The sequence below is a fragment of the Capsicum annuum genome, chromosome 4 (assembly GCF_002878395.1).
Source record: "Capsicum annuum cultivar UCD-10X-F1 chromosome 4, UCD10Xv1.1, whole genome shotgun sequence".
Classification (NCBI taxonomy): domain Eukaryota; kingdom Viridiplantae; phylum Streptophyta; class Magnoliopsida; order Solanales; family Solanaceae; genus Capsicum; species Capsicum annuum.
In genome coordinates, this window is record NC_061114.1 from 224,263,173 (window position 1) to 224,285,632 (window position 22,460).

At 36.3% G+C, this 22,460-nt stretch overlaps 3 protein-coding genes and 1 pseudogene across 3 annotated transcripts; all 4 read right to left on the reverse strand.

The window, feature by feature from the left end:
* Positions 1-5,925: 5,925 nt before the first annotated feature.
* Positions 5,926-8,021, reverse strand: LOC107869433 (serpin-ZX). Its single transcript, XM_016715971.2, has 2 exons — positions 7,251-8,021; positions 5,926-6,895 (listed from the first exon to the last, which is right to left on the reverse strand). Exons 1-2 carry the CDS (start codon positions 7,677-7,679, stop codon positions 6,122-6,124), a joined length of 1,203 nt encoding a protein of 400 aa, XP_016571457.1. The 5' UTR covers positions 7,680-8,021; the 3' UTR covers positions 5,926-6,121.
* Positions 8,022-8,620: 599 nt separating this feature from the next.
* LOC107867110 (serpin-ZX) lies at positions 8,621-10,754 on the reverse strand. Its single transcript, XM_016713223.2, has 2 exons — positions 9,922-10,754; positions 8,621-9,609 (listed from the first exon to the last, which is right to left on the reverse strand). Exons 1-2 carry the CDS (start codon positions 10,384-10,386, stop codon positions 8,830-8,832), a joined length of 1,245 nt encoding a protein of 414 aa, XP_016568709.1. The 5' UTR covers positions 10,387-10,754; the 3' UTR covers positions 8,621-8,829.
* Positions 10,755-11,421: 667 nt separating this feature from the next.
* LOC107867108 lies at positions 11,422-13,538 on the reverse strand (annotated as a pseudogene).
* Positions 13,539-19,858: 6,320 nt separating this feature from the next.
* LOC124897789 lies at positions 19,859-20,750 on the reverse strand. Its single transcript, XM_047411197.1, has one exon. It carries the CDS (start codon positions 20,540-20,542, stop codon positions 20,000-20,002), a length of 543 nt encoding a protein of 180 aa, XP_047267153.1. The 5' UTR covers positions 20,543-20,750; the 3' UTR covers positions 19,859-19,999.
* Between the last annotated feature and the right edge of the window lie 1,710 nt (positions 20,751-22,460).

Genomic DNA, 22,460 nt, shown 5'->3' on the forward strand with positions numbered 1-22,460 from the left:
AGTATTTTTCCACCTAGCAACTCAATGGTACCAGTATCCACACACAATATGTAATAGCCTTAGAAAAATACTACAGCTTCATACCACCTTGGGCATACTTCTACATCATATATACAATGTCATACTTCATTACGAATCAAATAAACTTAGGCACTTGCATACACTGTTCAAGCTTATAGATCACTTCCATATAACTAGTATCATTAACCAAGAAATCATCACATCCACCTCCATGGCCATCAATTGTTTCAAACTTAATGTCTAGTGCTAAACATGATTTACAACCAACCTTACACACAATCCTCACTTAGAAACTATGAAATAAACATCAAGAAACACTAGTACACTAGAAATTCATAACCACAATGATCGATCATGGCCTTACGGTTTTCCTTGTCATAATCCTTTAGCACGTACTATTTCAACACATCAAGATTACAAATCTAATCCCACGAAACATGTATCATCAATCTCTTGCAACTATTCACCACCACTCCATTTAAATTCAAGCCTATAGTCTAGCATCAATCATTTACAACCAACGAAGAGTGCAACATAATATAAATATACTAATCTTCAAATTGGGATATTCTACTCAAATACTTCAAAAATATACTACATACTTTCTCACAAGTAGTATTAGTTTACAACTACAAATAAGAAGAAGGTTAAGGGTAAGGTCACATAATAGACATGATCAACCTTAAGCTTATATTATAACCATACAATCTTATCTACTTATACGACTTTATCACATCATACTTACTTACCCCAATAGGAATTTAGACTACCTTCAGATACCCCATATGACAATGAGTCTATACTTACAACCTACTGGCTAATCTAGCCATTTTCATTCATAGCCTATAAGGGTTTTCTATAACCACCTTAAGTATCCACTCTAGGCTCTTTCTCTATTTTGAAAGGAAGAAAACAAATAACATTCTGAGTCAACACTTTCTCCACGGACTACCATATAATTCATAAATGTACCATCACATTAGTCTACTACCACGAAAGGGTAAATCATTCTCAATCAATAGTTATTCAACTATAAATATTTAATCACAAAAGTCACCCTTACTCTGACCTCTAACCTTATGACTTCATATCATAAACTTCTTGGTCTAATTTCACTACGAATAGGTCATGACATCGACACTCTAACTTATACTACTACTCAGGTGGAAATATAGTTCCAACAATCACAAGAATAACAAGATGAATAACAAGTTGCTAGTGAATAGAAATAGGCCTCACACGACTTCACTAGACTTTTGTTTTCAACAACACAATGATATCAAGATTACAGAGATAGAAGATTGATACACAATATTCAATGACTCAAGAATATACATCTTACTCTTGTCTTAACTGAACGCCTCATAAGAACGAGGGCACAATTTTACACTAGGGAACTCCTCTTTCATCGTTTGTGGGACTTTTGAAATTTCTGCTAGATAATCAGAGTTCTGCTAGATAATCAGAGAATATCTAGAAACACCAGAGTGAGGAAGAAATTAGGATAACTTTTCTTTTTGTATGGGTGACACCATAGCACGAATTAGAGTATAAAGGAGAAACATTCTGACTCTATAGCACGAACTAGAACATGAAGAAAGAAAGACATTCCTAAACTCCTTGTAGCCTCCTGCTTATAAGTGTGGCGCGCTACACACCCATAAATAAGACTCTACCCGACACGATTTTGCAGACACCCTGGGACCATGAACCATCCTTTGATACCAAGTTTGTCATGACCCGAACTAGGGCCCTGGCCGTGACGAGCATTTTCGAACCCGAAGGCCCGGAACGCCCTCTGTCTATTTGGTAATCATGCACATATACAGAAACATGGACAACAATTTCAAATAGTTAAAGGCCTGAAAAAATGCCTAACAATTTTTAATAAACATCTACAACAGTCTGCGAAATCTCTACTGACATACTATCTGAATAACTGGGACAAGGCCCCCAGCAAACCAAAAACTATACTAAAATAAATACCTAAATGACTAGGCCTTCCGAAGCAAAGAAGGCTCGCCAACTGAACTCTGAGACAACCCTGTCTGTAGACTCTACCAAGGATCTGGACCCCTAGACTATGCCTCAGTACCTGAAAAGAAGGGGGGGTCAGCACAATTGTACTGGCATGCGAAGCAATCCAAAATAGAGTAATTGAACATATATATATATATATATAATACGTGAGAGCAAATGTTCATCAAACATTATGCATAAAATAGTTTCTGAAAACACATGGGCACCTTCTGAAAACATGTAACCTGTCTGTAAATCTCAAACTCTGATCTGTGTATTACTTCTGAGTTAGGTGGTATCCCCTACAAGTCTGATATTCCACGGGAGATATGGAATCCGTCATTGACTCGGTGGGGAAGCCTCCAACCCGAGTATGCCGTAAGGGTTAGAGTTCCTGAATCTGATACGCCACACGACACTTAAGTCAGCGTATAATAATATACCCAGGTCGACAAACCACGATTTTAGGCAATGAGTTGCTTGAACTCAAGCCCTCTTCAGGGAACCACCTAACATCTCTGTATGCCCATTTTTAACCTTTTCTGTACATGCAACATTCTGAATGTCTAAAATCATGATAGTCTAAAATGTCTATTAGTCTGAGTTTGATATGGCATTGGTCCTAATTGGTACCGTCATACCAAGACTTGCAAGACATGATTTCTGATCCATAATACATTAAGCTAAATCTTTTATTTAAAGCATAATTTAGACCACCAAAAGCATGCAACTGATATAGAAGATTTCGTGTTTCGCAACTCAAGTCAAAATCATGCAAAAACTTCATCAACATATGGTGGTCTAGTGCCTTTAGCAAATCCATGCACTCTTTCATTACATGCATTATGAACATTAAACATTGATGCTAGATTCCCTCTTTAGTGATTTAAAACCACCTTTAAATCATAACGAGAGTTCAATCATTTCATATAGTGCTTTTAAAGGATGCATTGCAAAACAATTCATATGCTATGAGAAATCTGAAAAATTCATTATAAGAGGGAATTCACCGAAAATCATGCTCTCAACAAGAATTCATTCTTAAATACATGGTTTCATACATTCATATTCTCAAATCACTTTGGGAAAGGTCAAAAGACCAAAACAATGATGTTAAAACATTTAATATATGAATATATACATAGATTTAAAAACCCCATTCTAAAATATGATTTTTCTATGCCCATGAGAATTTAGAAATACCCCGCGTACCTCTATTTCGAAAAATAATGGGTGCTTCTTGAAGCCTGTGGATTGGGAATTCCGAATCTCTAATCAATTTTGAAAACCCACGGTTGAGTCTTGATTTATTTGGGTTTTTAGTTTGAAATCCTTGGGAGTGTTCTTGAGAATTTTTCAATGAATGTGGATGTATTTTGGAGAATTGGGGACTGAATTTTGTGTTTATGACTGAATAAGGGTGGGAAAAGGACCATTTTGCCCCAAAAACAGAGTGTTAAAGTCACTTGAAACCATAGGATATGCACCGCATATGATATTGCATATATTTACATAGGAGCCGCATATGATATCGCCTATATTTACATAGGTGCCGCATATGATATCGCCTATATTTACATAGGCGCCGCATATGCTATCGCATATGCTTTCCTGTGGCCATGTGCGATTGGTTAGGCGACACATACTACTTTGAAAGGCCATAACTTTTTGCTCGGGTGTCGGATTTTAGTAAAAATGGTATTGTTGAAAAGTTAACTCGAATACCTATCATTTGACACATAGTAGGCTCTCTAATTCGACATGTATAGAGAGTTATGGTCGATGGGAGCTGACACAAATTACAACATCCACTAAAATTTAATCAATAGAAATAGTTTCAACTCGTCCTTGAGTTGAAGGACCTCTATGGTCTAAATTCATGCTCAAATGGATTCACATACTACATAAGCATGCCAAATTGGCATAGGATTTAAGGCTCTGGGATTATCAACGCATCAGAGTCATGGTTTTTATTCTAGCCCGAAATGCGGGGTGTTACAACCTCGCTTGAAACTATCCCTAGCCAATGCTTCACACCTACATACTGGAGCATCTGTGTCCCTCCTCATCACATGAATAAACCATTTCAACCTCATTTCCCTCATGTTGGCTTCCACTGAAGCCATTTCATCTTATCTCGAATAACCTAATTTCTAATCCTATTTTTTCTAGTACATCCACACATCCACCGAAGCATTCTCATCTCCGCCACCTTTATTTTTGTATGTGGGCCTATTTAACAGGCCAACACTACACTCCATATAACAGAGCCGGTCTAACCACCACTCTATAGAACTTGCTTTTTATGTTTAGGAGGTACCTTTTTGTCACACATGATTCCGGGGGCGAGCCTCCATTTCATCTGCCCTACCCCAATTTGATGAGTGACATCTTCATCAATCTCTCCATTCTTCTGAATCATAGACCCAAGATACTTGAACCTATCTCTCTTATTGATAGAATGAGTATCAAGCTTAAAAATCACATCAGACTTATGAGACACCTCGTTAAACTTACACTCTAAATATTCTTTCTTGGACCTACTCAACCTAAACCCTTTAGACTCAAAGGTTTGCCTCCAAAATTCAAACTTAGTATTAACTCCACTACGTGTCTCATCAATCAAGACCACATCATCCGCGAAAAGAAAATAGTAAGGCACCTCATCTTGAATTTGCCGCGTCAAAACATCTATCAACAAGGCAAAAAGAAACTGCCTAAGAGTCGACCCTTGGTATAACCCCATTAAGAAGGAAAAGTGCTCTGAGTCCCCTCCCCCAGTCCTAACCCGAATCTTGGTTTTGTCGTACAAATCCCTTATCGCCCTAACATACACCATAGGTATATCTCTAGCCTCCAAACACCTCCAAAGAACTCTCTAGGAACTCTATCATAGGCCTTCTCTAAATCTATAAACACAATGTGCAAATCCTTCTTCCTTTCCGTATACTGCTTCACTAGTCTCCCAACGAGATGGATGGCTTCAGTAGTTGAACGTCCTGACATAAATCCAAACTGATTTTCAGAAACAGTAACAATCTTCCACAACCTCAACTCCACCACTATCTCCTAAACCTTCATAGTATGTCTCAACAATTTGATACCCCTATAATTGTTGCAATCCTAAATGTCACCCTTATTCTTATACGATAAAATCATCGTATTCCACCTGCAAGCTTCAGGCATTCTTGTCGTCTTGAAAATTATGTTAAACAACCGAGTCAACCACTCCATACCTGCCCCTTTTGTGCACTTTTAAAAATTTACCCGAATCCCATCTGGCCCTGTCGCTCTACCTCTGCGCATCCTACGAATAACTTCTTAACCTTTTCAACCTTAATAAGCCTACAATAACCGTAATCGTGAAACCTCTTGAAATGCTCCAAATCCCCAACACAATGCTAGTATCCCTTCCTTCATTCAGGAACTTATGGAATTAAGACTGACATCTCTTTCTAGTACGACCTCCTCCACCAAAACTTTGTCATCCACATCCTTAATATGGTTCACTTGATCTAGATCCCGAGTCCTCTTCTCCCTAACCTTGGCTAGCCTGTACATCTTTTTATTCCCACCTTTACTATCTAATGCTGTGTATAATCTCTTGAAAGTAGCATCCCAACTAAGCTGCTAAGATTCCTGTGAAATGACATGTCATCTTCAGAATATTGAAAACTTCGAACTCAAAAAGATGGTTTAAAAAATTTTGGATTAAGAACACAAATTTCACAATAATTTATTCGATTTCTAAATTGCTAGCACTCGCAAAAAGAAAAAATTGCAAACTTAGTAAAGACCCTTTATCTACTTTTCTTCATTTATCCAAAGTTAATTACCAATCTCAAGAGCCTTCTATGGATGTTCTAGAATAGATTATATAAGATGTCGAAAATAAAGCACAACTAATTAAGATCTCGTCAAAATAGTACACACATCATGAAACTGGTCATTTAGATACATAATACCTCTCATTAAACAGATACACTGGATATTTAGATACATAACACCTCTCTTAAATTTTTCCATTATAGAACTATCCTTCTTTACAAACCTTTATACAGTTCATGCAAAATGCACTAAATTAACTAGTTAGAGGATTCAACACGCTCCCTATGAACAACACGACACCAGTAGAATCATCTCTTATAAGGAACAGGAATGGATGGTCAGCAACAAAGTCGATTTCCTCCTCAATTGACCTAGGCTCAATTACACTAGCTGTAACAGCTGCAGCTTCAGTTCCTTCCTCGTTTACCTCAATGAAAGATTGGTGAAATATCTGTGAAATAAACAGCCTCCCAGCTAAAGGGGAATCCACCATCTCAGTGAGGCCACCACCACAGAAAGGCGACGTGACACCAAGTCCCTTAAGAACCGTAGATGCTTCAAAACTGAAAGTTGTTTTGAACTTAGGGATAAGTAACTTGCTCATTTTAACCTTTACACACGGAAGGTGGTGGTTTAAAAATCCCGGTGATGAACTGATTTTGTCTATTAAAGCTGGTAATCCATCACGGGCATCTGGCAAAATGATATACATACAGAAACATCGCGCATCTCTGCCTTGTTTATAATGAAGTCCCAACACTTTAAAGCCATCAAAGGCTACTGCATATTGCTTCTTATTGCTGGTCATGAAAGGTGCTTTAATAGACCCTCCTCTGAGGAGGTGGAATTTATGGTCTTTCATATCCGAAGCATTGAACTTGTCATTCCACGCTCCTTTAAAATATAGAGCGTTCGCAAAGATGAGCCTTGTCATATTGTTTACTGTGCCATGAGGAAGAATCTCTTTGATGAGATCATTTGTCTTCATTTTAGCCCACTGATTGACTTGATTGGGGACCTCAGTAGCCTTATCAATAAGCAAGACGAACAAATTTACAACAGAATTAACATATGCTTTAGCCAACAAAGGGGAATTCACGGGAAAAAAAAAAAAAGAGATTATTTTAGGCTTCGTTTTAGGCCTGAATAGTGAATCATCAAAAGGCTAAATGATACGGCCTGTGTCCTAATTGTTTATCATTTTTCACTATTTTAAAGTCAGATTTGTTGATCAATCAGCTGTACACCTCAGTCCGAGTTAGCTGCAGTTTAGTATCTGTAACATCTGTATCCTTTTTATGATGTGAGTAGTATTTAGGGTAAGTTAAATCCCAGCAAAAAAGAAGCAAGATTTCGATGAAACAAATCAAAAAGACTAATACCTTGTTCTGAAAATCAATACAATTTGAAGTAGCCTTGTACACTTTATCAACAACCTTTTTAAAAGACGGCTTAAGAGGGAATGTTTGGTCGATCCAAACGCCATTAGCAATAGACAAACGCGGACCTCCATTGGGGCTGCCATCAACAAAGATGATATTGACAAGATGAGAATAAAGAGAGTTGAGTTCATCGATAGATTTGGCCTTGAGGAAACAGAGCAGCTGGTCCTTAGTTGGCCCCATTGAGCCTGCAGCAATCAGGCCTAGTACTATTTGAATTGAGAGAGGAGAGAACACGAGGTTGGTATCATCTTTAATCTCATTGGAAAAGACATGCTTAGCAAGCATGAAAGAAACGTCCGTCTGGGTAGTGATTGACTCACTCATTTTTTGACAATGAGAGTGAGAGTGAGAGTGAGTGAGTCCCATGATGAGTTTTGTTGCACCACCATGATATCAAAGGTGAAAGCTTTGGAAGGATTTATATACAAAATAACTGTTACTTAACATATAGGATTTCTTACTTGAATCAATTCCATAAAACCAACAAATGGCGAATAAAGAAAATGACTGACCATCAAACTTGATTCTCAGAAGATTGCGTTTACACAAGAAGGAAGTGAGCACACGTAAGACACTCTAAACAAGCTAAGTAGAGTCAGCATTTTGTTATTTATTTATTGGATAAGAGATGGATCAGTAAGCACGTAGCTTGAAAATTAAGCAAATGCTTCTTATTCTTTTTTGTTTATCGTCCATCTGGTATAATCTCTGATGTAAAATAAAAGACATATCCTCCCTTTATATAGTTAGCGTCACACGTTCGCCTCCTATTTGTAATTTTATTTTCTAATCAACAAAGAGATCGACAAGTTGATTTTTCAGATGGTTATTAGTTGAGTTGATCTGAGAAATTAACTCAAAGGTTGACCTATGAATCTGAGTTTGAAACCCAACTCGTTCCAGGAAAAAAGAAAAAACTAGAAAAGAAAAACTAAATAAAATTAATCAAAACTCTCAAGTCACTCTTGAATACTATATCAGATCAAAATACTCTAAATAAAATCATCCTTTCTTGTTATGTTAATGGAGGTGGAGGAATATTGAGTTGGGTAGTGTGTTTGGATTAAATGCTTAAGATTGCGATACATGTCCTTCCGTTAGGGTGAAGGGCATATACGTACCATTTCATTAACAGTAGGAGAATATGTATATTCAAAGTATGACGAAGGGTACATATGTACCAATTATCATAGTTCGGGATACATTTCATAGTTCGGGTACATTTGTTCCTTTTCCATATTAATTACTTATTTTTTATAAATATTTTCAAAGGCCTAGAACTAAATATCAATTAATCAAATCTAGAGTAAACTCTAAGTACTCTAAAAACTCTATTATCATATCGAAATGCACAAACACATTAAAAGCACATATAAGGTGCCAAAGAGAAAGTACAAGGTCTCATCAAACAGATAAACTAGGAACAAGGTTATTTGGATACATAACACATCTCTTTGTCCATTATAGAACTGTACTTCTTTCCAAAGCCTTATATAATTCATGCAATATGGGCAAATTACCCAGCTACAGGATTCAGCACGCTCCCTATGAACAACACAACACCTGTAGCATCGTCTCTAATAAGGAACAGGAATGGATGATCAGCAACAAAGTCGATTTCCTTCTCAAATTTCAAGGACTTGGTCATTACTACACCAGCTGTAACAGCTGCAGCTTCGGTCCCTTCCTCGTTTACCTCAATGAAGGACTTGTGAAATATCTGCGAAACAAACAACCTCCCAGCTAAAGGGGAATCCACCATCTCAGTGAGGCCACCACCACAGAAAGGCGACGTGACACCAAGTCCCTTAAGAACCTTAGATGCTTCAAAACTGAAAGTTGTTTTGAACTTAGGGATAAGTAACTTGATCATTTTAACCTTTACACACGGAAGGTGGTGGTTTAAAAATCCTGGTTCTGAACTGATTTTGTCGATTAAAGCTGGTAATCCATCACGGGCATCTGGCAAAATTAGATACATGCAGAAACGACGCGTATCTCTGCCATGTTTATAAGGAAGTCCCAATACTTTAAAGCCATCAAAGGTAACTGCATACTGCTTCTTATTGCTGGTCATGAAAGGTGCTTTAACAGACCCTCCTCTAAGGAGATGGAATTTATGGTCTTCTGTTTCTGAAGCATTGAACTTGTCATTCCATAGCCCTTTAAAATATAGCGCGTTCGCAAAGATAAGCCTCGTCATATTGTTTACTGTGCCATGAGGAAGAATCTCTTTGATGAGATCATTTGTCTTCATTTTAGCCCACTGATTGACTTGATTGGTGACCTCAGTAGCCTTATTCAATTAGCAAGACAAACAGATTTTACAACAAAATTAGCTTATGCTTTAGGCAAAAAGGGGGATTCGCAGCAAAAAAATAGATTATTTAGGCCTAAATAGTGAACAATCAAAAAGGCGAAATATTACGGTCTCTGTCCTAATTGTTCAGCATTTTTTCACTATTTTAAAGTCAGATTTGTCAATCAATCAGCTATACTTTAATCCAAGTTGGCCGCAGTTTAGTATATATATAATCCATATCAATTTTATGATGAATCCCAGCACAAAAGAAGCGAGATTTTGATGAATGAACCAAAAAAGGCTTACCTTGTTCTGAAAGTCAACAGAATTTGAAGCAGCCTTGTAAACTTTATCAACAACCTTTTTAAAAGACGGCTTAAGAGGGAGTGTTTGGTCGATCCAAACACCATTAGCAACAGATAAACGCGGACCTCCATTGGGGCTGCCATCAACAAAGACGATATTGACAAGATGAGAATAAAGAGAGTTGAGTTCATCGATAGATTTGGACTTGAGGAAACAGAGAAGCTGGTCCCTAGTTGGTCCCTTTGCGCCGGCAGCAATCAGGCCTAGTACTATTTGAATTGAGGGAGGAGAGAACACGAGGTTGGTATCGCCTTTAATCTCGTTCGAAAAGACATGCTTAGCAAGCATGAAAGAAACATCCGTCTGGGTGATGATCGATTCATTCATTTCCATATCAGTAGTTTGATCATGGGAAGAATTAGACGAGCAAGAATGAGAGTGAGAACGAGAGTGAATGAGTCCCATGACAGGTTTATGTCACCACACATATCAAAGGTGAAAGCTTTGGAAGAATTTATATACAAAATACTAACCCCTTTCAATTTATTTGTCTGATTTTGATGTGGTCATAAACTAAAGATATGTAGAATCTATCAAAATGTTTTTTAATTCTATGGTCTTAAACATGTCACGTGCAAAATTAGAATTGAAGAGTTGCTAAAAAGGAAAGAGACATTCTTTATTAAGCGAACAAAAAAAAAGTAACACAAACAAATTGAAACAGAGGGCGTAGCTGTTACTTAACATGTAGGATTTCGTATTTGAATCAATTCCATAAAACCGAAATTGCGTTCACACAAGTACGAAGTGAACATACACAGGTAAGACTCACTCGAACAAGCTAACTAGAGTCAAGATATTGTTATTTATTTATTGGATAAGAGAAGGGATCACTAAGCAAGTAGCTTGAAAATTAAGCAAATACTTTTTTTCTTTTTTATTTTTCGTCCATCTGGTATAATATAAGTTGTTAAAGCTCTAAGATTTAGTCATTTAAATTTTTTAATGTTGTAAAAGGGAGGAAACCTTCCATTGTTGAATCTACCACTAATATTCACACACCTAATCTCTGATGTAAAATAAGTGACACATGTCCTCTATATAGTTAGAGTCACACGTTCATCTCCTACTTGCAATTTTATTTTCTAATCAACAAAGAGATCGACAGGTTGATTTTTTCAGATGGCTACTTAACTAATAGTTATTATCTTAGAAAGTCTCTTTGTTTGTTCAAGAAAGAACCAAGTAGAAGAGAGAAAGTCATTTTCTTTGTTCAAGAAAGAATCAAGTAGAAGAGTGACTTTTTGATATAATAACTATTAGTTGAGTGATTTGAGGAATTAACTCAAAGATCGGCCAATGAATCTGAGTTTGGAACCCAAGTTGTTCCAAGAAAAAGAAAAAGCTAAATAAAACTAATCAAAACTCTTAAGTGACTCTTGAATACTATATCAGGTCAAAATACACTAAACACAATCGTTCTTTCTTGCTATATGTAGGCTAATCAGCACGAGGATTCAGCACACTGCCGGTGAACAACACCACTCCAGTAGATTCGTCTCTTATAAGGAATAGGAACGGATGGTCCGCAACAAAATCTGGTGGCGCCTCAAACTTACGGGATACCTTTATAACAGCAGCAGTAGCAGCTGCAGCTTCAGTTCCTCCTCCATTTACCTCAATGAAGGACTTGTGAAACATATTCGAGACAAACAGTGCCTTAGCTTCAGCGGAATCCACCATCTTATCGAGACCACCAGGAAAGAAAGGCAATGTGAGGCCAAGTCCCTTTAGAACCTCAGGAGCTTCAAACCCGAAAGTTGTTTTGAAGTTTGGGATAAGAAGCTTTCCCACTTCTACTTGTCTAGACGGAATGTGGCGATTTAAGAATCCAGGTTCTGAGGTGATTTTGTCAAGTAAAGCAGGTAATCCGTCATGTGCATCGGGGAGAATAAAATACATGCAGAACTTACGTGTGTCCCCACTTTGTAAGAATATACTGGGTATGTTGTTGTTGGTGCCCATTTTATAGAAAAGCTTCAACACTTTAAAGCCCTTGAAGACACTAATGTATTGCTTCTTCTTACTAGTCATGAATGGTGCTCAAGTAGACCCTCCATTGAGGAAATGAAACTTGTGGTGTTTCGTATTAAAAGCTTCAAACTTCTCATCCCATTCTCCTTTAAAATATAGTGCATTGGCCAAGATCATCCTTGTCGTGTTGTTCACTGAGCCACAAGGAAGAATCTCTTTGATGAGATCATTTGTCTTCGTTTTAGCCCATTGATTGACTTGACCGGCAACCTCATCCGCCTTTATCAAATTGGCATAAACAAAAATGGAATGATAAAATTAGATACATATGAATTGCTTCAGACAAATAGTTTATTTTTTATATATAACTAACAAACGGACATTTCACTCCAAATTTGATGACACTACATAGAAGATAGGGCATACGTAGTACTTTTTTCCTCTCGATCCTGCTCATTTATCAGATAAATTTCTTTCATTCTTTCAACTGCACTAATGCTAATATGAACAGTTTCGAACATTGACATTTTATAATTTTATGTAGTTGATGCTACAATCATTACAGGGCTAAGTAAATATGACCTCTGTCCGAATTGTTTGACACTCTCCACTGTTTTAGACTCGGATTGATAAAGCAATCAATCGTTCAATAAACTGCGTTTCAATCTCATATTAATTGCACTCGTTTGTATTATTTAGGGGTTATGATAGTTCGAAAACCAACTGTTTTCAGTCAACATCAAAGAAACAAAATTTCAACAAATAAAGGCCTGACCTTGTTCATGAAATCCAGACTCTGAAGTAGCCTTGTAAACATTATCCACAACTTGCTTGAAATCAAGGTTGAAAGGCAGCGTTTGTTCTATCCAAATGCCATTAGCAACAGACAGACGCGGCCCTCCATTGGGACTGCCATCAACAAAGACGGTGTTGAGAATATGCGAATAAAGAGAGTTGAGTTCATCGATAGATTTGGACTTTAGGAAATGGAGCAGTTGGTCCTTAGTAGGTCCGCTAGAGCCGGCAGCAATGAGGCCAAGAACTATTTGAATTGAGAGAGGAGAGAGCACCATGTTAGAATTGCCTTCAACCTCTTCTGAGAAAACGTGCTTAGTGAGCATGAAAGTAACGTCAGTCTGGTTGGTGATTGACTCCTGGAGATCCATACTTGCACGCGAACGAGAGGAAGAGGAGGGGGAGAAGAAGGCTAACTGAGTAGAATGATCACAAAGTTGCATGCTTTGCCAGTTTTTATATACTACTAGTCTAGTGGGCGCGCGTAGTATATCAGACAACAAACACTGCAAGAAAAAAAATGAGACTTTGCAAAACTTTTAAGATAAAAAAATATACTTAAAGAAGAGCGTGATATATATGTTATCAATAGAGAAGTACAAATAAATGCGTCTACTAATAGACTTCAGAGGATTAAAACCAAAAACCTCTGACCTTTGACTTATCGAACATTCGTCTCTAAAAGATAGCAGATAGCAACAGAACAAAAATTATAACAAAACAATACGGTAGTCAACAAGGGCGGAGCTACCCTTTATATAAGGGTTCATCCGAACCCCTTCGGCGAAATATTATACTATATTTACATGGTTAAAATCATTTTTTATATATATACAGTCAATGTTGAACCCCCTTCGGTTAGTATGTTCACTTGTGAACCCTTTAGTGAAAATCCTAGCTCCGCCACTGATAGTCAAGATATAAAAATAATAACACTAACCTAACCTTTATATGAAAATTCCTTGAAACCCGAACGAACATTTTAAAAAACTAAAAATTACACAAACCCACAACTTAGTTTCACTTATTACAAAAAATCTCATCTCTCCAAATATATAACAAAAATTTTATTTTTCTCTAAAAATGCATATACATAGCTTTCTATGTATATGTCGGCCCTGTTATGTATATGTCGGCCTTGTCATACTTGTTATGTATATGAATCGACCTTGTTATGCATATGATTCGACCTTGTTATGTATATGAATCGCGAGAGAGAGTAAAGTAATTAAGGAGTTGGGAGAGAGTGTAAATAATTCTAATAAGGTTGAGATTTATGTTATTTTTACTTTAAAAAAATAGATATGATTAAATTCATGGGCCCATAAATTTATACACAAAAACTCAAAAAAAGAGATATAGATTTGGTCCAATTTAAGGTACCCATAAAATAAAAAGTTGGTCAATTATGAAACACAAAAAATACCACAAAACACACACACACATAAATCTGATTAGATATCAAATACTTACAAAATCAAAACGCAAAATTTTTTCCAAGAAAGCACCATAAGACATATAGGGATTAATTTCATAAACGTCAAGAGCATACGGAGGAATTATAACTGGAAAAATAAAATAAAAAGAAAAAGCAACATAAAATTCGATGCTCAAAATCAAAAAGAAAAGGTAAACAAATTCAAAAACAAAAACTATAGATTTTACTTATTGTTGTCTCTAATTGCTTCTTTTGCTGATTTATAGCAAGTTGAAAATCTAGGAAGAAATTGATGTGAATAATATATATATATATATATATATATATATATTTTTGATGAATATTGGACGTTAAATATGATTTGTAGTTTCTTGTAGCCCAAGTTTAGAAGTAATTTTACTTTACTTGGGAGAATGTATTTATGAGGTTGTATACAATTTTTGTACCTAAAGTTGGACATTTGGTACATGCTTTTACGTAACTTAGGAAGATTTTTCATCTCTGAATCTGATTGAAGTTATTTCTCACTTCAAGCTTTTAGATGATAGCACACATATAAAATTAGTAATAACCAACATATAAAGGATTGAAACATGGAAACTTAGCAATGATTTTATACAAAGCCTAAGATGTTAAGTTGTTAAATTCTAATTTGGTCTACCTTTTAGCACGTCTATTTAAAAAGGATGGACCTATATCCTGATTAAGAAGTTCATAGTAATTAATCGTTAGTAATCAGTAAAATTCATAATAACATGAGAGGAACATATTATGTCGTCTCACTCGCACCCGATGTTCACATCAAACCAAACAATTTAATTGCAGCACTTAATTAACTTAATATTGTAGTATAAGACCAAGCTCCTTCAGAATCTTGGGAACTTCAAATCAAAAGCCACCTTTACTTTTTTTGACAGGAATGTGCTTCTCAATGAGTCTAGGTTTTTAACAGATTTTGTCAATTAAAGCCTAAGTTGCAAAGACTCTCTACTTCTGATACCACTTCAGTGTCGAATTCTCTAAAACCATTTTATGTGTCGCCATTTTTTTTTTGGTCCGTCCTAAAAAGAATGTCATCTTTTCTTATTTGGTAATTATTATTTAATGACATCATTACCATTTCATCCTTAGTGGATCCCACTTATTAAGAAAAGACACTAAAAAGTAAACATTAAAATAACTTTAAGAGGGATAATTTTATAAACTTTACAAAGTCATCACTTATTTTTTAAACTCTGCGCCCAATCAAATGGCTACACATAAAATAGGACGGAGGTAGTACTATTTTTGAAGAATCAGATATGCATGATCAGTTGACATTTTAAATAGTCCGAGTAACATAGATTAAAGCAGTTTGTGCATTAGGAAAAAACGTACATGCAAGATAACTCACTCCTTTCTTTTGGACAACTCAAGCCTCAAGGTCACACTTCATCAATTGCGACGTACACACACAAGACAAAGACAGATACAACCTTTGCATACTGAGCTTCTGTGTCTGCTGTCTTGACCAGTAGGAAGTAAACTGACTTTGTAAGCCGATCTACAATCACCCATATCTAGCCATGCTTTCAATAAGTACAAGCTAGACCTATCACGATATCCATGTTAATCAATTCTTATTTCCACCCTGGTATTTCTATCTAAACTTGTGTAGTGATTGTAGAAGTTGACAACAACAGCGGCTGGAGATAACTACTTGGTAAAGACGTACCTGCACCAAGTGCTTAAACCAAATTAATGTTTGTACATATATTTCACTTAGTCATGGTTTATTAATGACTATTTTCACTTTATTAAATCACTTGGCCATATCAAATTGAATCTGTTTGGTGTAAATACTGTTAATTTGTGATCGAGAACTTCATGTGAGTTCGCTGACTAGCCAATTCATACAGAAGAGAAAGAGAAATCAGAGTATTTGGGGAAGAGTGAAACTGAGAACGATGTTTTGTGTACATAGTGCACAACAATGATCAATTTCTGCTTATATACTAATTCCTATCTCTACTAACTATGTTTTAGTCCCACTAGCCGCCTATGATCAGGATACAAAAATATCTACTAACAAACTTTCTAACAAACTTGCCGCATCAGCAGCTTCCTTTTAACTGTACATTACAGCTGACAATTAATCAACTAGCAACTATTTGTTTATCGTAATCATATTCCTCAATACCCCCTTCAAGCAAGGTGGTATGAAGATATTCTGCAAGCCTAGCTTGGAAAGAAGATAAGAATGTTGCACACAACCAAGACCCTTTGTCAAGATGTCTGCAAACTGCTCTTTTGTGGATAGATACTGAATAAGGACCAGATCATCTTGGACCTTCTTCCTTATAAAGTGACAGTCAATGTCTATATGCTTAGTACGTTCATGGAACACCGGGTTAGCAGCAATTAGAACAGTTGCCTTGGTATCACAAAACAAGGGAACAGGAAGAGACAAGGACCTGTCTAATTCCTTGAATAAACCAGCGATCCATATAATTTCAGCAATAGTCAAGGCAAGGCTTCGGTACTCCGCCTCTGCTGAACTTCTGGAAATAGTAGATTGTTTCTTCGGCTTCCAGGAAATCAAAGAGTTACCAAACTTAATCATGTAACCTGTAAAAGACCTTCTGGATTTAAGACATGAACCCAGTCTGCATCGCAATAAGCCTGAAGAGAATCATGTGACTGACCACTCATACAAATACCAAGGCCTGGTGCCTGCTTCACATATTTGACCACCCTGATGGCGGCAGTTATGTGAGATGTCTTTGGAGCATGAATGAATTGACTCAGATGTTGAAAAGCAAAAGAAATATCAAGTCTAGTGATGGTAAGATACAACAACCTCCCAACTAGCCTTTGGTATTCACTAGGATCCATTAGTAGAGAATCAGAAGAATCTCCAAAGTAATTATCAAATTCATGTGTAGTCAGCTTCAAGTTCATCTCAATTAGAGTATTAATTGGTTTAGATCCACCTAATCCCAAATCAGAGATAAGTTTCGGGGCATATTTTCTCTGATGCATTCGGATACCTGCTGAGCTTCTGGCAAATTCAATGCCTAAAAAATATTTTAAGTCACCAAGATCTTTAATCTTGAAATTATCTTTAAGTACTTGTTTGGCATCTTTAATCAAAATGACTACAATACCATCTACAGACTTCTTTGTCAGTAATAAATAATCAAGATGACTTTGTGTGAATCCTGCTGCTACCAGTGCATTAATGAGCTTCACATTCCATTGTCTTGAGGCTTGTTTAAGCCCATACAAAGACTTGACCAGCCTGCACACCTTATTATCACCTTTCTTATCATAATGGAATCTTTGTGGTAGTGTCATATAAGCTTCTTCAACTAAATCTCCTTGTAAGAAGGCATAATAAACATTCATTTGCTGAACATGCTATCTCCTAGATGCAGCCATAGCCAAAACACTTCTAACAGTAACCATTTTAACAATGGGAGAGAGTTTTTTGATAGTCCAATCCCTCTTTTTGATTGTAGCCTTTGGCGACTAACCTTGCCTTAAATCTCTCCATTTCTTCACTAGCCTTGTATTTGATCTTATAAACCCATTTACAGTTAATTGCTTTCTTACCGGGTGGCAATGAACTAATTTCTCAAGTCTTGTTGTCTTCAAGGGCCTGAATTTCTTCCTTCATGGCTTGAATCTATCTACCACTATCAGTAATGGCCTGTTGATATGATTGTGGTTCAGTATCTATTGATACATTTGCAATGTAACATTGGTATGAATAAGAAAGACTGTTATAATTGTCACGACCTGATTTCTTAAGTCGTGATGGCGCCTACCTTATCCCACCAGTAGGCAAGCCAAATCATAGCCCGGAATGATAGGTAACGGGCTAATAGGCAGGGACAAAATAAAAGATCGCATATGATGATAACAATCACAATAATAAGTGAAAACTAAGAAGAAAGCATATATATTATATCAAAACGAGAGGAGGAAAAAAGGGTCAACTATACAAATGAATCCCTCCTCCTAAGACTTGATAAGGTCAGTACTAGAGCCACTACTAACAGGTACCCAGAGTACTAGACAAAAATCTAAAATGTACACAAGTAGTCTCGAGTGAAAAAGACTAACTAGAGTAGATAGAGAAGGATCAGCCTCGGACGACAGTAAGCTCACCCCGCTCTAAACCAGCACTGAAAGGTAGGAACCGCGTCAATGCCGATTGCTAGTACCTGGATCTGCATCAGGAAAAAGATGCAGAAGTGTAGTATGAGTACCAAAAACCACGGGTATTCAGTAGGCATCATCGGCCGACTGAGCTTAATACAGAAAAGGTATAACTACAATGTGAGGGCATAATCTGAGTCATTAGTAAGTAGGGATGGAAAGGTAAACAACTACCACGCTATGCAACGGCTGTAAAGGAATAGACTTGTGCAATACAGAAAAATAATGATGCAGTAATAACAAATAAATCAAACATAACCTAACTGAGCCCCCATAAGCTTGCTAGGCACACTGAAGAAAACAATTAACCCAACCGTACCCCCATAAGCCGGTGGGACAGACAAGTGGTGAAAGTAAATATAAATAATCAGATGTCGGATTCGAACCGGAGCTCAGAGTAACCCCAACTATAATCAGATGCCGGACTCGAACCGGAGCTCAAAGTAATAATAATAGTCAATTGTCGGACTCGAACCGGAACTCATAGTAATCATAATAGTCAATTGCCGGACTCGAACCGGAACTCATAGTAATCATAATCCACCGATAATATTAAAATTCATATCATAACAATATAAATGTCTAAATAATCATTCATTAATCTTAATTAAAAAGGGATAAATTCAAGATTTTTGCATTTTAGCTTCACGTTTTAAAGTAATAGATGGTATATTATGTTAAAAGATAATATTTCAATATTTACTAGAACGAGGCCCTAATCCGGATAAATAAGACAATTTATATAAATCAAATAATATGCATCTACAAGTATTTATTCAAAGCTAGCATAATAGTTCACAATTTTGGTATATAAGCTCAATCTAAAAGTAGGATAAACCTAGCCTACCTGGACGCCAAAGCTATAATATCTTTCCGCAAAACCTCCGAATAATACTAGCAGAATCTAAGCTTGGATAATATCAAAGAAACTATTTTTCAGACGCCTCTTAACTTATAAGTAATTTGTAAGACTCACTAAGAACCCCAACCAATTTAAAAGAAGCAAACGAAGGTTCAGATATGGAAAAACTGAAAGCCAACGTATGTATATGTACTAGCAGTGGATGGTCACTTTTCTTTTCCTTTAAAAAGGACCAATGATACTAATATATATATATATATATATATATATATAAAAAAGTAAAGTTGGCCTGCTAATAAGCAGCAACAAGTTGTTGCCAATCTTCTTCACCCACGTGTACGGTTCTAACAATTTTCCTACATTGTGTACAAAATCGGGTATTGCATAAATTCTTGGTAAAAGAATTATAATATTTTGAATATAAAATAATTAATAGAAAATTATTTCTAACAAAACCTCTATTATGTAATAATAATATTTTAACATTTCTAAAATTACTATCTCCGCTTAAAATATTAATAAATCATAAAAGTCCATTATAAAGTGATATAAATATATCATCACTTAAAGAATTTTACAAATATCAAAAGTATTCTAGAAGGGTACTAAATTATATTTCTACCAAATGTCAAATTAAAATAAAGAATCCACGATATATTTAGATAGTACTAAAATTATATGAAAAATACAGGAAAATGACCGTAAGGGTCATTACAATAATCAACATTGTTTGTGATTGAATACAATCACTGACGAGACTTGCTCTTTGTTCCCGTAACAAAATCCTTGTGCCAGATAGGTAGTCTACTTGTCTTGTTAAACCCTCTTGTCTCAGCAAGACATGGTGATCTGTGTATATCAACCACTGGTGTAGTATGTATTTCATGAGCAGATGAAGAGGAATGATCCTGTACCATAGGAGAGACTGAAACATCTTCTGTTGAAGGTGGACTAGTTATTGCAATCTCATCATACACTGGATGTGAATCAGTAGATAGTATAGAGAATTTCAAACATTGAGCAACATCCCATGGTGGATTTTTACTCACAACATCTGAATAATTTTGAAAAGGAAACGGTGTTTCATCAAACACCATATCCTTACTAATAAAAAAAGTATGATTCTCAAGATCATAAAGTCTATAACCCTTTTGTGCATCACCATATCCTATTAAAACTGATCTGATAGCTCTTGGTCCAAATTTATCATATTTGTTTAGATTGGTAGCATGGCACAAACATCCGATCACTCTCATGTAAGATAGGTCGGGTGATCTCATAAACATCATCTCAAAAAGTGATCTGTTGTGTAGTACTACTGTCGAAGGAATTCTATTAATGATATGAACAACACTAAGAATACACTCCCCCAAAATCTGATTGGTATATGACCTTGAAACCTTATTGCTCTAGCTGTTTCCAAAATATGTCTATGTCTTCTTTCAACTACACTATTCTTCTGAGGTGTATGTGGACAAGAACTTTGGTGAATAATTCCATGATCCTTAAACAGCTCATAACACTGTGCGTTGAAAAACTCACCACCATTATTCGACCTGAATGCCTTGATTTTCTGATCAAATTGAGAATTAATCATCATAATGAAATGTTTTAAGATAGTAGAGACATCAGACTTAAGGTGGATTAAAAATATCAGGTCCACCTAGAATAATCATCAACCATTGTAAGGAAATATTGCATTCTATTATGTGTAGCAGCTTTGTATGGTCCCCATACATCTAAATGTATCAAATCAAAACATTTAGAACTTTTAGCATGACTAACCGAAAATGGTAACCTAACTTGTCATGCTAAAGGACATACATCACAGTTTGGTAAAGTAATATAAATTTTATTCTTGAACAAGTTCATTCTTCCAAGAACACTCATAGGGATGTGCCCTAATCTCTTATGCCATATCTTTGCATCACCATAAGTTGCCACATCTCCAAGTGACTTCTGCTTAGATCCCAATAGTTGTTTTGATTTCAAAGTATATAATTCTTCTACTTCTCTACCAATCTCTTTCACTCTCCCAGTGAAGAGATCGTGAAGAATGACAAAATCAAAAAATTTGCTAGTCAGTTTTGATACTGAAAGAAGATTAAATTTGAAAGTTGGAACATACAACACATTATCAACTACATCACCTCCTGGCAAAAGCGATTTTCCTGTTTGTGTAATAACAACTGAATCACCGGTAGGAAGTTGTACCCTCTCTGAATTGGTAACTGTCAATCCATGATGTAAGAATTGTTCATGACTAACCATATGGTTTGTGGCACCACTATCTATTATCCAGTCTAGATCTTCGACCATATTATGATAACAAGAAGTTCCAGAAAAAATACCTGCCACATTTGCACTTGACTCACTTGTCACAGGCTTGTGTAGTATGTGAAGAATCTGATTGTTCTGAGTTGGAGTGCACTGTGGAATTGCTCCATTGCTAAACACTGATTGTTGCATACCATTAATGCTGCCATTTTTATTTCCTGCATGCTGCATAAAAGGAGCATATTGCTTATTTCCGTTACCTGCATACTGCATGTGAGAACTGGACCTTTGTTGGCTATCTTCACCCTCAAGCAACGGGCCAAAGTACTGCATCTGCGGTCCAATAGAAGGTGTTGTAACAAAATTAACCTTTTTCTTTCTTTATAATCTGCAGGATATCCTATCAATTGGTAACATGTCTCTTTTGTGTGGCCTTGCATGTGGCAGTGTGTACAATACTTCAGCTTGTTGCAATTCTCTCTACTGTGACCCTTCATATCACATTGATCACAATATAGAAAACCTCCTTTTTGTCCCTTATAAGATTGACCTCCACGTCCACCGGGTCCTTGTCCTCTAAATCCTTGAGTCCCAAACCACTACTGCTAGCTTTATTTGTGAATAGAGCAGTAGGATCACTGATTTCACCAATTAAATATTGTGCTCCACTCAATGCCCGCTGACTCTCATCTTGAATGATTAATGCATAACACTGGTTTACACTGGGGGAAGGATTCATCATGAGGATTTGGCTCCTTGCTTGCCCGTAACTATCATTTAACCCCATGAGAAATTGCAATAATCTCTGTCTACTCATACTATCACCATATTCCTTCGATTTTTCACAGTCACACGCAATAGGTGGCACTATAGAATCATATTCATCCCAAAGATCTTTCAATTTCAAATAATACACAGAGAAATTAGAGT

Bases quoted from the DNA above. Each gene is read 5' to 3' on its own strand.
- LOC107869433 (XM_016715971.2), bottom strand. From the start codon at position 7,679: ATGGGACTCACTCACTCTCACTCTCACTCTCATTGTCAAAAAATGAGT. The intron at 6,896-7,250 runs GTATTAGTCTTT...CTTATTGATAAG, and splicing joins GTATTGATTTTCAGAACAAG to GCTACTGAGGTCCCCAATCA.
- LOC107867110 (XM_016713223.2), bottom strand. From the start codon at position 10,386: ATGGGACTCATTCACTCTCGTTCTCACTCTCATTCTTGCTCGTCTAAT. The intron at 9,610-9,921 runs GTAAGCCTTTTT...TAATTGAATAAG, and splicing joins CTGTTGACTTTCAGAACAAG to GCTACTGAGGTCACCAATCA.
- LOC124897789 (XM_047411197.1), bottom strand. From the start codon at position 20,542: ATGATGTTTATGAGATCACCCGACCTATCTTACATGAGAGTGATCGGA.